This window comes from Carcharodon carcharias, chromosome 4, assembly GCF_017639515.1.
Source record: "Carcharodon carcharias isolate sCarCar2 chromosome 4, sCarCar2.pri, whole genome shotgun sequence".
Taxonomy (NCBI): domain Eukaryota; kingdom Metazoa; phylum Chordata; class Chondrichthyes; order Lamniformes; family Lamnidae; genus Carcharodon; species Carcharodon carcharias.
Window position 1 is genome coordinate 24676302 of NC_054470.1, and position 16493 is coordinate 24692794.

A 16493-nucleotide genomic window follows, 5' to 3' on the forward strand; every position below is an offset into this window, starting at 1 on the left:
ATTCTCAGCAGCACAGCACACAGGCAAACGAATTCGTTCAGCACTTTGGCATTCAGAGATTTTTATGGCATCTTGGGCAGGGAACTCAACTCGATCGCCGTCAGACCCATCGCTTCGCTTTCAGTGCGAGGCGCTTTGGTGAATTCTGTGCTTTCCTCGTGATTATTATTATTTTTTTGTTGTTGCTGTGTTTCCTCTTCGTAGCCTAACAACATGCCTCGTCCGGGGAAAAATTCCTACAGTGACCAAAAGCCTCCTTACTCGTACATCTCACTGACTGCGATGGCTATCCAGAGTTCTGCGGAGAAGATGCTCCCCTTGAGTGAGATTTACAAATTCATCATGGACAGGTTTCCTTATTACAGGGAGAACACTCAGCGGTGGCAGAATTCTCTGCGCCACAATCTCTCCTTTAACGATTGTTTCATCAAGATCCCGCGCAGACCTGACCAGCCGGGCAAAGGCAGCTTCTGGGCCCTTCATCCTGACTGTGGGGACATGTTCGAGAACGGGAGTTTCCTCCGGCGCCGTAAGAGGTTTAAGGTGCACCGCTCAGAGCACTTGTCCGCCAAAAACTCACAAATGATCCATTATTTCCAGCACCACCACCACCACCAGCAGCAGCAACAAGCCAAGTTGGGGTTGGCCACGCCAGAGACGGCCCCAGGTATGGGGCGCTTGCCCCAGTTCCAGCCCTATGGAGTCAACGGGCCCCAGTCCACTGGATTTAAACACCCATTTGCCATCGAGAACATAATTGGAAGGGACTATAAAAACATGATGGCCAGCGGACTTCCCTTAGCCTCTGTAATGCACCACCTTGGTTACCCCGTGCCCAGCCAGCTCAGTAACATGGTGGGATCCATGTGGCCTCATGTTGGTGTCATAGACTCCATGGCCCCCATGCCAGTTTCTCCAGATTACAGCCCATTTGGGGTTCCCATGAAGACAATCTGTCACCCGGGCACGCAGACAATGCCAGCCGTCCCTGTGCCCATCAAACCTACAGTGTCCCTGGCATCTATCTCCACAATGCCAGCCCCAGGAGCCCTGCCAGGCAGTCCCACGCAGATCTGTCCGTCCTCAACTTCAGCCTCTTTGCATCCAGATCAGACTCGATCAGCCTCCACGGAGGGAAAAACTAGCTCATTACACTCCGTGCTGGTCCATTCCTGAGGGCAAATGGGCTGAAATATAGATCCGTTTTTAATAGGGGAAAGAATTGATTAAAGATGATGTGAAAAGGTTAATTATAGCAGAAAAATGTTTTGTCTCGTTAAAGGTTCATAAATCATTGTCACTTAGACATATGTCAGGGAAATACTTTAATAGAGAATTTGCAGGTAAGATGATCTACTTTCTGTAAATAAGTCGCCAGTGACCTAAAAATGCAAAACAAAATAGAAAGATGTATGTTCCTGGAATAATTCCCTGGAGAAGAGAACATATTTTCATCGTTGTTCCTGAAACATTCTTTTGGGTATTTAAACCTGCAGCTTATCCGTCTGTGTGCCTGTAGTTTTGCAATGTACAGAATTCACCAGATAGTATCGATGATCAGCGCTTGCCGGTGATTTCGAAACCGGGATGTCGTTAAACAACAACTGCGGTTAAAAAAAACACAAACAAAGCGGAATGATGTGAAGTGAAACAGGCACAAAAGAATGATTTCTAAACTTACTCGCAGACAAGGAGCTGAAAAGTAGCACCCGGCAGGAATTTGATGAGATTTGAGATTGCTTGTTTACTTGGAGGTCAAATGAAAAAAAAACTATTTGAAACGAGAGTATGTTGAAGTTGGTAAAGTGAGCAAGTTTAGAAAGGGATGTGTCGATTGCAGCTGTTAAAGTCTCATTATCGCAGCACAGATACCATTTTCAGATCGCGAGGATTTCTTTGTATGACTTCCACAAGTTGTACAAATGGGTCGATCTATTTTGCGGGATAGAAACATCTCTTGAGTAGTTGCTTCAATATAATCGATTTCTTTTAAACACACAGATGTATTCATTGCGTAATAAAGAATGACAGTGGTCTAGCTCCTGTAGGTTGTTCCAAATTTAGATACCTGCACAGTTCATAAACACACACAGTCGTGAAACATGCACAATGTATGATCTGAACGTTGTCCAAACAAAACGCGAATTATGGTGTAAAACGTGTTAAACGCTTATGTTCACTGTTCGACCTAATTACTTCATAGTATTGACTTTACACACATCGATAGAAAACAAAAAAGGTCTTTCTTTTGATAGAGAAAAAAAGACACGTTACAGAGGAAGCGCTCTTTTGAAAGCTATATCCGGGCTCAGGTTTTGACAAAATTGGTATTAGAAGGGCTGCAAAATTTCAACCCGAAGCCTCTATCAAAGTCCATACTTCAGTCCGACATGGAAGCTTACACGCATCTGAAGTGAGCAGACGCGATAGAAATTGTCCAATAGTTTCCACACTGTGGCGAGCTCAAGTTAGCCTGCACCGCAAGGATCGGTAAAAGAGGGGCAATATCTCCTGACAATTACACAAGTTTCCTTTGGCAAGCGAGAAGGGGGGCGGGGGGTGGGGGGAACTCTGCCTTTCACATTATCTTTGTAGTGGGTAGAAATTTCAGGCTTTGTCCTCTCTTTCCTTTCTTTTGGCCTTTCTTTTGGCATGTAGCGTGGCTGCATTGTGATGTTAAATATGGTGCGATCAAACCCACAGCAATGTAATAGCACTTTACGAGCAAAAACTGAATGGAATTGCTGGATTGTGAATATAGATGTATAGTAAACCCGTCGTGAAAGGTGGATCCAACTTTCGTTCGTTTTGTATATATTGGTATTTCATCTGTGAATAATTGTTCAGAACATTTTGTGTATATTGTATACAGGAGCTTTTATCGGAAAAATGGTTATTAAATATTTCCCGTTCAATATGTGTTTACTATCTTATTTTTTAAAATGTAAATATGCCTGACACTGAAAAAGGCCAAAAGTGCACTTCTGTTGAACCAACTAACACAGGCCAGTAAAATGTGGACAAATGCTAACGCGTTCTTTCCGAGCATTATTCTCCCTGTGCAGATTCTGCTCCCATCAGATCCCAGCTATTTGTTCTATCCGGTTTTCAATATAACCATTTGGATGACAGTGTCCAATGCAAACGGTCAGCTGAGGCCTCCCAGGAATTCTACCTGCCTCCCAGCCGAGGTCTCCAGATATTTGCATGAATATATTCTTCGGGTTTCGAATTCAACAGATGAACGATGAAAGTGACGTTGCACTCGAGTAACGTTATTTAAAAGTGATTCCATTTGAAGTCCAATTCGCCGAATGTAATAAAGTTAACCAAAGCAGATACACAAACAAAAGGTGAGTTGGCTTTTTTTATGGGAGTAGTGGGAATAACGGGAATACGTCTTTAACCCTTTGTTCCAAAAAGATGAAAACAGCAAATTGCAGTTTAAGGTCCGCCCCCATTTAGACATAAGTTTAACATCTCTTCATGTCTTTGCCTATGTGTTTCAATCCACGGGCTTTTAAAGGCAACTGATTTTTTTTTAACATTTATTTTGATTTTGTTTCAATTTTCTCACTCTTGTTTTAGAACTTGGGAAATAACTGATGGAGTGAGTGACCGAAAGTGGCTCCGGAGATGACAGGAGGCAGAGTGAATAGTTTACTTCGAAGCTAAACTCTGTAACGTATGATGGTTCAATTAGATGTGGTTTTTTTTTATATTTTTCGAGCCCAGATTCAAAAAGACTAACATACAAGAAGCGTGGTGATCCGACTAACCTCTCCTCCTTACAGAAACCTGTTATTAACCTGTTGCCGTTTCAAATTGAACTGAGCTAGCTACTAGTCCCACATGTATCGTTTTTTTCGGTTCATTAGACAAAATCTGTGAGCGTTCACTGAACTGACTAGAATATGATTCAGCTTTGTGGGGCTATATTCCCGTGATTGTATTTAGTCTATAGTATTCTAAAAAAAAACACTGATACTAACAACCAAATACCTGGCATTTACCAAAACACTGTTACCTTCGAAGAATTTAAAGGGAAACAAAATCTCTGACGAGTTTAAGGACTAAAATCTTTAACATTAGCAATGCCATTACTTTTAATCACTTTCCCGCTATTGACAACGCCTTGCTGTTCTGGTGCGCTACTGAAGCAGCGTAAAACTGAATTGAATTCAATCTTCGAATATTGAACTGCTGTGGGGGCATCCATGGCAGAATTCAGTGTTAAAACAAAACAAAAGGCAGAACCAGTAAGAAACATGTGAAGATTATCAACACTTGAAATAAATCCAGAGATAAAAACAAAAAAACTGCGGATGCTGGAAATCCAAAACAAAAACAGAATTACCTGGAAAAACCCAGCAGGTCTGGCAGCATCGGCGGAGAAGAAAAGAGTTGACGTTTCGAGTCCTCATGACCCTTCGACAGAACTTGAGTTCGAGTCCAAGAAAGGCTCTTTCTTGGACTCGAACTCAAGTTCTGTCGAAGGGTCATGAGGACTCGATACGTCAACTCTTTTCTTCTCCGCCGATGCTGCCAGACCTGCTGGGTTTTTCCAGGTAATTCTGTTTTTGTTTTGAAATAAATCCGTTGCTCTAATTTTCATGTCTTGAATATCTCCAAGGACTAAAAGTATTAGCACTTTGACCTTCGATGATTACACATTGAACACAAACAGCAACTGATGATTGTTTGTTGTTGACAATTCCATCATAATGTGTAGCTGTCACATTAAACGCATTTTTAATGTATAACAACTTCAAGGACAGTTATCTTTCAAGCCTCTATGTAATCTCGATGCGCTACAGCCAGCAGATACAGAAGTGTGTTTTTTTGTAAAGGGAATGAGCCAGTATCACCACCTGCAAACAGTTACCTTCAACTGTCACGTTATTATTGAACTGGCTTTCCCATTTGTTTGTGAATAATTATCCAATATCCCGTGCAAGAACAGCCGAAAACTCTGCAAAATACTCTGGTCTGTCGTGTCACGCTTATTCAATAATCAAACAACAGTCGAGTTTGAGGAGAGGTATACATCCAGTGTGGACATTTTCATAAGGGAACCGAACCAGGTGGAAAAATACTTCCAAACGTTAGGAGCTTATGAAATGAGTTAAGCGTAAAGAGACGGGCATTCCTAAATATTCTGAGATTCTTAAACCCCTTTGTAACTTGCGTGTTGTTGCTCTCTTTTAGGGTATTGTTTGATGCATGCAGTGATATCGATAAATTGCATGGCAAATACATAAGAGAGATATGGAGCGACAGTATCGTTACATGAACAAGTTATTCGGAGACGGGGACTAGTGATTCAGGGGCAAGAGTTCAAATCCCACTGAGAAGTTAAATTCAGATAATTAGATACATCTGGACTAAATCAGTAATTGTAGACATGTAATAATAACCGGTCTGTCCGTTAAAACCCATCCAGTTCACCAATGTCCTTTACAGGAGGAAATCTGCCGTCCTTACCCGGTCTGGCCTATATGTGACGGTAGCCCTACAACAACGTGGTTGACTTTTAATCGCCCTCTGAAATGGACCTAAAAGCCCCTCAGTAGTCAAGAAAGTGGCACACCATCACTTTGTCAAGGGCAATTATGGATGAGCAACGATTGCTGACGTTACCAGCCACACCCGCATCCCGTGAATGAATTTAAAAATAACGTTTTTATTAATCTGCTTATATAGGCTTAATAAGATAATACTGTGCACAGTATTGGGTTCAACACTTTAGGAAGGATATTGAGGCTTTAGGAAGGGAACAAGGCAGATTCACTGCCTGCTATGGGAGTTAAACAAAAACAAAGACTTGAAAATAGTGGGTGGGGAGGAGTTGTTGGAACTGCTTAGATTGCTGGAGAAAATGTTTAATATTTTAAAAGGATGGAACGGGGTTGGGAGAATCAGATTGTTTCCAGTGGTCGTGGCGTCTAGAAACAGAAGCCATAGATAGAAGAGGATTTAGAACAGAGAGTAGGAGAAACTTCTTTATACAGAGTTGTGAGGCTGTGAAATTTACTTCCACGGTTAATGACAGAAGCATGAACCACGTCAATGTTCAGGATTGCATTGGTTAGGTATATGGGGGAGCGAAAGGTCTATGGGCATAGGACTACTAAGTGGGGTCGGAAATATTTGGCCCCATGGAAGGTAAACACAGGTCGATTGGACTCAAGGACCTCTTCGGGGCCTATAACTTCCATGTATGCATTTTGTAAAAATGCAGCTTTCTGTTACGTCGTTCTAAATCTATTCTTCAGATATCGGTTTCTACTTAACAGAGAGACACAGCATTTAGCAATTCAACAAAAGTCTTCTGACTACAGGCCAAAAATATCTTGACCCGTCCACTCATGGTCATTATTATATAAGGTATCTTGGATTTTTGCCTCTGTGATTTCTGCCACTTCTCTGCCACATTTAGATAATTCGTTGGGATCTGGGTGCACTTAACATCAAAATCTATTTGATATTCTGTGCCCAAGGTGTTACTAATTTCAAGAATTGTTAATTTTAAAATTAAATAAATTCAAACGCAACTTAAACATTACTGACATGTAGAATTTTATTCTTGTTCGCAAAACACAACAATGAGTCAACAATGTATTAACTTTTACAATACCAGTACAGTAATTTGAAATGCAAGAATTTTATTGTACAGTTTATGAAAATGTTGGATCTATATCAACAACGATCAAATTGAATAATGCATGCATTATCAATTATTTTGAAAGGATTCTGTCTGGTGTTTTGTTTTCGAGGTAACCATGCTTTATTGGTTAACGAAATCTGTAAACCTTTCGCTAAAAAAAACAGTAAAAACATAATCTGCTGATATTCATAACATGTCTCATAATTCGTAGTTGAATTTGATAGAACGTATCAGCCTTCAGACTAATTTAAAAGAAATCCAAGCTAAAACCTTAGGGTACTGTACAGAGAAACAGTTTGAAATGGCTTGGGTACCACATTCCAATATCGGTAAAAAGAATTAACATGAATTGCATTCTTCTGCTGGGTCAGGAAGGATATCGAAAAATTTACCGTCATTCTTCTTTCCCTTATGTTCAGAATTAGCTGCGGGGGGGATAATCAATTTTTACTTTAATATTGATCCAAAAACGCATTCGTGTTAAGAGCGCCACGAGTCCTGAAATATGTATTCGAATGTCGCTTATTTGCTTAATTGTCACAAAGGCAAATACTCCCCGTTCGAAGTTACAAATAAAATGAAAGTATCTCAATCACAGACGGATATTATTAATGTTAACTGCATTCTCCGGGCCTCTAAGTATAAAGGTATCCAATACTAATGATAATTAGAATTGCGGTGTACATATGTTGAAATACTGAAAAATAGAATAAGGCTTCGCACTCCTCTGAAAACCAAACATATAGATAAACAACTACCGACTTCCTGTGGAGTGTATCTGACTGAAAGAGACGGGGCTTCCAATCGAGTGTTGTAAACTACCCTGCCCTCATGGTGAGGCCATCAGCGGGCAAATCATCATTTTCAAACAGTAAACACACCTGTATCGGGAACAATTGCAAACAAGCTAAAAGTTAACGTAATCGTATTGCATATAGAAATGTGTTGAATCATACATTTGCAAATTAAATTAACTTAAATATTGATGTGGCTCATTCTTATTCCGTAACAGCCAAGTTAATTATGACGCTTAACAGGAAGGAACTGAACAGGGGGCAGTAAGCGAAGTGTATGGATCAATTAATAATTCACCTGGTTACATTACAACCAACAACAGACGCGTGCTGACTGGAACAGAGGTGATAACAATTCTGAACTATTCATCTGTGAAATTGAAATACTTGATTCAGGCAGAAATCATGTTTCTATAGTATCCACTCCAAATTAGTACATTGCTACCTATTTGACATCTTGATAATACCAAGCCTTGCCACTAGCGCTTCTTATTAAACAAAAACAAAGGATATACTAAGGAATTTGATCATCTGATTGGAGGAGTTAACAACCTTGCTTGTCCGGCCTAACTACCACAACGAAAATACTAATTGTATTTTGACGTGTTGCACGACAGGATTAAGTTGTTACATGGCGTATATTTCTTACTGGCAATACACTTCCCAGAATACATGCGACCTGTCACAAAACCCCCACTCCCCAGCAACATTACTTCCAAATGCTCTCCCCATAGGATAGCTTTTTTATATTCTTGTAATTAATGCAGTCGTAATAAAATGATATACTTGTACCATCAGCATAACCCTAACATCAGGACAGTGCATAACAATTATTTTCCACATGTTTCTAACTGAAGCGTGGGGAATTATTCCCTTCCCTCTCAAAATGGCTCCAATAAAATCTCTGAAGAAGTCACAATGGACTCGAAATGTTAACTCTGTTTCTCTCTCCACAGATGTTGCCAGAACTGCTGAGTATTTCCAGCACTTTCTGTTTTTATTTCACATTCTCAGCATTGGCAGTATTTGACACTTAATTATCCAACCAAAATGTATTCCCTTCACTGTGATACATTTCATGCATGGGAGGGAGCCTTTCATCGAAACCTCAGTCTTGTTACCTGCCCTACCTATTAATAGTTGGTGATGCTGTGATAAATATTTTCAATGTGAAACATGACGCCGTGTAACACATTTGCTGCTAGTTCATATTAAGAGCATATTGTTCTGAGGCTGCACAATCTGACATTGGTTTCCAAATGCTTTATTCAAAATGCTTCATGACTTGTGCCCAGTAACTGACATTATTATTGTCTAAAATATGTGTTTAAAGAAAATTAGAATTCAAAAAAAAGATATTTCACAATGACATGATTAATCTTACTCATTGAATTTTTTCATAGTTTAATGCCTTCATTAAATTTCTTCTGGATGCCAAAAGCTTAGGTTTGGACTTGATGTGTTTACCCAGAGCTGTGACTGCGTGAGCTGCATTTGGATTGCGTAGTCTTTGCATGCATTTTAAAATAGATAATGTCAGTATGTGTATATGTGCATGTGTGGGAGAGAGAGAAAAAAATAATAGTGTTCTGATTATACACTTGTAGCTTTGTTTTCTATTCAATCAACTTTAAACATTGAATTAACCTAAGGAGGGGGGAGTGAGTGAGAGGGGTTTGGAATCAGGAACAAGAGAGAAGAAGGAGCAAGAGTGAAAGGAAATGAGAGCACAACTGAATTTTGAAACCAATAATTGTTTTCACCAAACAACTAGCTGAAGTCGATGTTAATCACTTTAGCCTGAGTATCAGAGATTCTAACCTATATCAAGCAATGAGACAAAGAGAGAAAGTATGTAGAGAATAGCAGGCTGTTCTTTTGTTCATTTTAATTTGATTTCTTTAAAAAGAACAAAATACATTTTAAAAGTGAACAATAGCCTAAATGAGTAGGCAAAACGGGCAGATGGAATTCAATTGTTCAATGTGGACAAAGTGTGACATTATCCACTTTGGATTCAAGAAAGATAAATCAGGATTTTTTTTGAATGGTGCCTGGCTAGGAATCTTGGAGAAGCAAAGGGGGCTTTAAGTGTCCATTTACACTAATCACTAAAAATTACAGGTACAGTCAGAGGTACAAAAAAATTACCAAAAAATGTTGGCCTTAATCTCAAGGAGGGTTGGAATTCAAAAGTGAGGACGTGATGCTTCATTTGCTTGCCAGGCACCATTTGGAGTTCTGCATTCAGTTTTGGGGACCAAATCTTAAGCCAGATATATTGGCTTTGGAAGGCATAGAGCACAAATTCACTAGAAGAATATCAAGGCTTAAGAGGTTAAATTGTGACGACATTAAAAAAAATGGCTTGTATTACCTTGAATTCAGAATGTTGAAATCAATATATTTAAAATTTCCTTTGATGGGTAGTTTTAGAACAAGAAAGTATCATCTTAAAATTATAGCTAGTGGAAAGGTAACACTTTTTGACATAAATGGTGGTGGAAATATGGAACTCGATCTCCCAAAAGGCTGTTGATGCTGGGTCAATTGAAATTTTCAAGACTAAAATTGATAGACTTTTGTTGGACAAGTGTACAAAAAGGTATGTAACAAAGGTGGACAAATGGAGTTGAGGCAGGAATTATCTAACTGAATGGCAGAACATAATGAAGAACTGAATAGTTCAGTAGCATTTTGTTCAAATAACATTGCAAAACATGACATATTTCAAAAGTTTTATTGAGATCATCCGCGGCACCAGGGTAAGTAAACCCTCAGCTACTCACACTAACCACAATGAGCGGTGCAGGAAAATAGTCCTCAGTGGCAGTGCCAGAAGGTCATGCCTCATAGCCCCACTGTAGGTGGAGACACCACTGTGCCTCCCTCACCCTTCCATGCAGAAAGAGCTCAGATGCTGTTGGAAGGCTGAGGGGATGGAAGGGAGGGGTGAAGGGGCTCAGGCATTGTGGGCACCAGCAAGCTCTGCAAAGGACAGGCCTCTCTGTTCCTTATCCCCACACCTGGATGGGCTCACTGCTCTGGAAGGTGGTGGCCCTGAACCCTGTGGACAACCTGCAGTGCATCAATGACAAGCCACACAACCTACAGGGCTATCTCTAAGACTGGAAGCATGAGAGAAATGTGACATTGCTATGTTCTGGGGAAGAGGCATGTGCAATGTCTGAGTCTGATGATGAGCCTCTGGAATCGGCCTTCCAAGTAATGATGGAGAGGGAGCAAGAGGAGGGGGAAACATCATATAGAGATGTTGGAGGTCTTCAACAGGGTTGCATGTGAGGTGGAGGAGTCCGTCTGCTGCCAGCGAATGAAGCGTGCCAACCTATGCATGCATCGAGGTCTCCTTGGGGAGGATGGTGAACGCCATGGAGATCCTAGTCCAGTAGATTCTGCCAGAGATGTGCTCACACCTGCACTCCACCGGGGTAGGCATAAGTGAGCTTTTGAAGTGGCTACATGAGAGGGGGATGGGGCATCTCAACCTCCCTCCAGGTGCCCCTTCCCCTCAAGGAGTCAGGCAGGAACATTCAGGCACCCTAAGGGAGGAGGAATAGCAGCTGGACACCCCTGGGACATCCACTCAGGGCTCTGGGAGGTTGTCTGGCTCTTCCGAATCCCTTTTGCCTGACCCCTTTAACCTCGTCCTCTGTCACTGCAGAGCGAGCAGCTACTGCACAGCAGGACCACCAAAGAAAGCTTGGGCCCTCCAGGCCTTGGTGTCCAGAGGACGGCCGCCAAGGTCATCCAAGGCAACAGGTCCAAATGGTCAGCAAGCTGCTGCCATCCCTGCTGCAGATATCATGGGAGCACTTAGAAGAAGTAGCAGGGAAAGGAAAATTAAGGAATATTAAAATCACAACTGGTTGTATGGGTGAACAATTGAATGTCACGATTATCAAACTTTTGTAAATATCTTCACTTTCACTTTAATAGTGTTTAATGTGTTGTTTTATCTGTAGTCCTTAAGGCTCAGCGCTCCCCCTCCCCCCACCCTGCCCTTAATCCCCCTGGGAGACTCCATCTGCTGGAGTAAAGCATCTGCAGGAAGGCAAAGGTATTTGCCAGGGCTCTTGTAAGCCATGTGCAAGCACTTTGGTCTTCAAACCCTCATGTGTCCCCGGGCCCCAGCATTGTGAAGACTACATACTGGGGTTCCCCTTCAATTGTCCAGTTGAAATGACCTGCATCTCTGCCCATCTCTAATGACCTAACTCCCATGCAGCATCTCAAGATCTCCACCAGGACTACTAGGGGGCTCTGCACACTTGCGACCAGTCCAGCAATGGTGGTAGTGACATTCTTCTTTTGATCCAACAACTTTTCCTCCCCCAGTCACCAACACCCTAACCCCCATAACCATTGATCCCCCCAGCACTCCAGCACTCCCATATAACTTTCAACCTCCCCACTGTCACCTTTCAACCCTCCCCCATCACCTTTGGAAATGTCTAGATTAACTTCAAAATCCCCTTCCTCCCCAAGAATCCCACCCCCCTTACCATTGACTTGCCTGACCTCATCCTGCCTACGCCTCCCCAGAATCTGTGTACATCTCCGCGTGCCCACCAACAATCCTTGCTGCCCTTCACACTACATCTTTGCACACTCACCCTCCCACTACTGGCTCCCTCTGCCCTCTGCAAACCTCACCACACTCTCCTACCAAGGTTACCCTCAGTTTTCACCCCAGGGGTCCACCATTGACTCCACCAACCCCTCCCTGTGAACCTTTTCACAACTCTGCACCCCCCGTGCTCCTTCATGCCTCTACACCCCCCCATACCCCTCAGAGCTCCGCACACCCTCCATGTCCTTTCAGACCTGCACAAGCTCCCCCCTGCCAAACCTCCAACAAACCCTCACTGCCTAATAGTGCCTCATACAGCATTCCACCTATAGCTGGAGTCTCTGATCCCTTGACGAAGTCTCTGGATGAAGGTTCAATCCCTCGGTGAAGTCTCTGGATGAATGTTCGATTCCTGGGTAAAGTTTCTGTGGCAAGAACAACCAATTCCGGGGTGTTGGTGGTGCAAAGAAGATCCACATGGTTGTTGCTCCGCCACCCAGTGCTACACATGGTATTCCAGGCTCTGGTCGCTGAAGGCCTCCATCTTCTCTTCCTTCCTGCAAGCTCCCAAAGCCTTAAGGTAAGTACCGGCTTTTACACGCCACGTTGGTTCAAATGCATTCAGGGCCGGTGTGACTTACCACTGGCATCACGTCCAATTGGGCGGGGTGATTCTGGTCAGGCCTTCATCTGCATCCCATTAGCGGGATGCAAATCAGTTTTAAGTCAGTCTCTGGTGGGAATTGTGAGCTGCCATGGAGGGCTTGAGCAGAGGATCCCACTGTCATTTTACGCTGGTGGGAAACTACTTTTTGAGCTCCTGATGCATTGTTCCCCCTGCCTGACATTAAACCCGCCACAAAGAGGACTGGAAGATCCCACCCTATGTCTTTACGAATTTATAAACATATGAACTAGGAGCAGGAGTAGGCCACTCAGCCCTTCAAGCCTGCTCCAGCATTGTATAAGATCATGGCTGATCTGATTGTAACCTCCTGTCTACCCCCAATAACCTTTCACCCTCTTGTTAATCAAGAATCTATCTAGCTCTGCCTTAAAAATATTCAAAGACTCTGCTTCTACTGCCTTTGAGGAAGAGAATTCAAAGACTCATGACCCCCTAAGAGAAAAAAAAGTCCTCATCTCTGTCTTAAGTGAGCGATCCCTTATTTTTAAACATTGACTCCTAGTTCTAGATTCTCCCACAAGAGGAAACATCCTCTCCACATCCACTCTGTCAAGACCCCTCAGGATATTAATGGTTTTGATCAAGTCACCTCTTGCTCTTCAAAATACCAGTGGATACAGGCCTAACCTGTCCAACCTTTCTTCCTAAGACAACCTGCCCATTCCTAGTATTAGTCTAGTAAACCTTCTCTGAACTGCTTCTAATACATTTACATCTTTCCTTAAATAAGGAGCCCAGTACTGTACACAATTCTCCAGATGTGGTCTCACCAGTGCCCTGTACAACTGAAGCATAACCTCCCTACTTTTGTATTCAACTCCCCTCGCATTAAATGATAGCATTCTATTAGCTTTCCTAATTACTTGCTGTACCTGCATACTAGCCTTTTGAGATTCATGCACTATGATACCCAGATCATCTCTGCACCGCAAAGATCTGCAATCTCTCACCTTTTAGATAATATGCTTCTTTTTTATTCTTCCTGCCAAATTGGATATTTTCACATTTTGCCCACATTATACTCCCTTTGCCAGGTCTATGCCCACTCACTTAACCTACCCAAGTCATTTTGTAGCCTCCTTACATCCTCCTCACAATTTACTTTCCTACCTATCTTTGTGTCAACAGCAAATTTAGCAACCGTACCAACTGTCCCTTCATCCAAGTCATTTATATAAATTGTAAAAAGTTGAGGCCCCAGCACTGATCCCTGTGGTACAGCACTCATTACATCTTGCCAACCAGAAAAAGACCCATTTATGGCTACCCTCTGTTTCCTGTTAGCTGGCTAATCATCTGCCCATGCCAATATATTGCCCCCTACACAATGAGCTTTTATTTTTTGCAATAACCTTTGATGTGGCACTTTATAAAATGCCTTCTGGAAATCTAAGTACGGTACATCCATTGGTTCCCCTTTATCCACAGCACATGTGACTCCTTCAAAGGATTCCAATAAATTGGTTAAACATGATTTCCCTTTCACAAAACCATGTTGACTCTGCCTGATTGCCTTAAATTTTTCGAAGTGCCCTGCTATAACGTCTTTAATAGTAACTTCTAACATTTTCCCTATGACAGATGTTAAGCTAACTGGCCTATAGTTTCCTGCTTTCTGTCTCCCTCCCTTTTTGAATAAAGGAGTTAGATTTGCTATTTTCCAATCTAGTGGAACTTTCTCTGAATCTAGGGAATTTTGGAAAAGTAAAACCAACACATCAGCTATTTCACTAGCCACATCCTTCAGGGCCCTAGGATGAAGTCCATCAGGACCTGAGGATTTGTCTGGCTGCAGCTCTAATAATTTTCTCAATACCACTTCTCTGGTAATTGTAATTTTCCAGAGTTCCTCACTTCCTTCCAATTCCTAATTTACAGCTATTTCCGGGTTGTTGCCCGTATCCTCTATGGTGAAAATCGATGCAAAATACCTGCTCAATTCATCAGCCATCTCCTTACTTTCCATTATTAATTCCCCGACTCATTTTCTATCGGACCAATGCTCCCTTTGTTAACTCTTATTTAAATAACTATAGGAACTCTTACTATCTGTCTTTACATTTCCAGCTAGCTTTCTCTTGTACTCTAATTTTTCCCTCCCTCTTACTCTTTTTGTCATTCTTTGCTGTTCTTTATATTCTGTCCAATCTTCTGAGCTGCCTCCTACCTTTGTGCGAGCATGTGCCTTTTCCTTAAGTTTGATACTGTCTTTAACTTTTTTAGTTAACAACAGATGGTGGGTTCTCCCCTTGGAAGTTTCCTTTCTCATTGAAATGTATCTATTATTTGTATTCTGAAATATCCCTTTAAGAGTCTGCCACTGCATCTCTATGGACATATTATTTGATTTACCATGTAAAAACTTACAGCAGATCAACTGCCTCAATTGTTAAAAACACAACAATTCAAAAATTGTGAAAAATATAATTAAATGCTATACATTACTTTATAACAAAAAACAATTAAAGAGCATAAGATGCAAATAAACATGTCTCTTTTTGCATTGGCGGTGACTGCCCTCAAAGTTTGATACACACCTGCGAATTCCAATGTAGGCAAGGGCACCTTCTTCCTTGATGTTGGCCCCACTAACAGCTAAACTACTGGACTTGGCAAAGCTGTCCAATATTACAGATGTCATGAGGCAATGCAACAAATAAGTTGATCTTTTCAAATCTGAACTTTAAGATTTAACAAATTATAAAAAAAATAGAACTGATCAATAAGTGCATCTATTGTAAAACCATGAAATGGTTTGCTATTTCTATTCATTAATCTGACTGTTAAATGTTTTAATATTAATACAGGTACTCCTAAGTTATATGATGATATTACTTTGGAAACAAAATCTTATTTCATTAACAGCTATGACATTTACTCCTGACATATGAAAAACATTCACCATTAGTATTTATGCCACAAATTTATGCCACTTATTTTTGTCTCAAAATCTTCAACTTCCTCATTTTTAATCTGAATCATCAATAAGATCCAGATCCACCTACTGTCTAAATCAAAAATATACATTTAAAAACAATTATTCTTACCAGTCAGTCTATAAAAACAATTTGAAATTCCCTGCTGTTTTGAAGTTACTTGTAATGTAAATTAAACTGCCTACGAATTGAAAAGGAACAATGAGATGTGAGACATCGGCCAACTTAAACTGGGCCTAACAGGCTGGTATAGATTACTTTTAAAATATAAACTATCTTCAATAAAATAAAACTGTGGATATAGTGAATACTAAAGGTCAAAATCTTTGACTAGTTTAACAGTACCTATCATATGCTTTGTAAAATCTAATGCATATTATTGTTCAAAATGGGAACTTCCCATGGTGATTTGACATTACATTTCTAGTTAGGCACAATCACAGAACACAAAATAAATTTGAAGAGGAACACATCTTAATTCACCCAAGTAAGAAACTTACTATCACAATTCCATCTGTCTTAAGACATTTTCAGGAATTTTCTTTTACCTATCCCAAAAGTGCACTCAAGCTGTTCTGAATTTATCTTTATAATTTACTATCTTATCATTGAGGTCTCTTCCCAATTGATTCCTTTTAAAGGTGAAAAGTTAAGGTTTATTCAGGCTTCCTTAATTGTAATCATTTTATACAAGACATTAGCCACTTAGAACTTCGTTTTGTCTACTGTGCTTGTGCTTTTAGGCTAACATTTGAAACAATAGAAGGTTGATCTGATCAGAGTACAGTATAATTTTGGAATGGTATCCTTTGATGTC

General features: G+C 41.0%; 1 protein-coding gene across 1 annotated transcript; it reads left to right on the forward strand.

The window, feature by feature from the left end:
- The first annotated feature begins 213 nt into the window (after nucleotides 1-213).
- On the forward strand, nucleotides 214-1176 carry foxb2 (forkhead box B2). Its single transcript, XM_041186783.1, has one exon. The coding sequence runs from the start codon at nucleotides 214-216 to the stop codon at nucleotides 1174-1176; it is 963 nt and encodes a 320-aa protein (XP_041042717.1).
- The last annotated feature ends 15317 nt before the right edge of the window (nucleotides 1177-16493 follow it).

What these genes read in the sequence shown, in the direction of transcription:
- foxb2 (XM_041186783.1), top strand. Translation starts at nt 214, where the DNA reads ATGCCTCGTCCGGGGAAAAATTCCTACAGTGACCAAAAGCCTCCTTAC.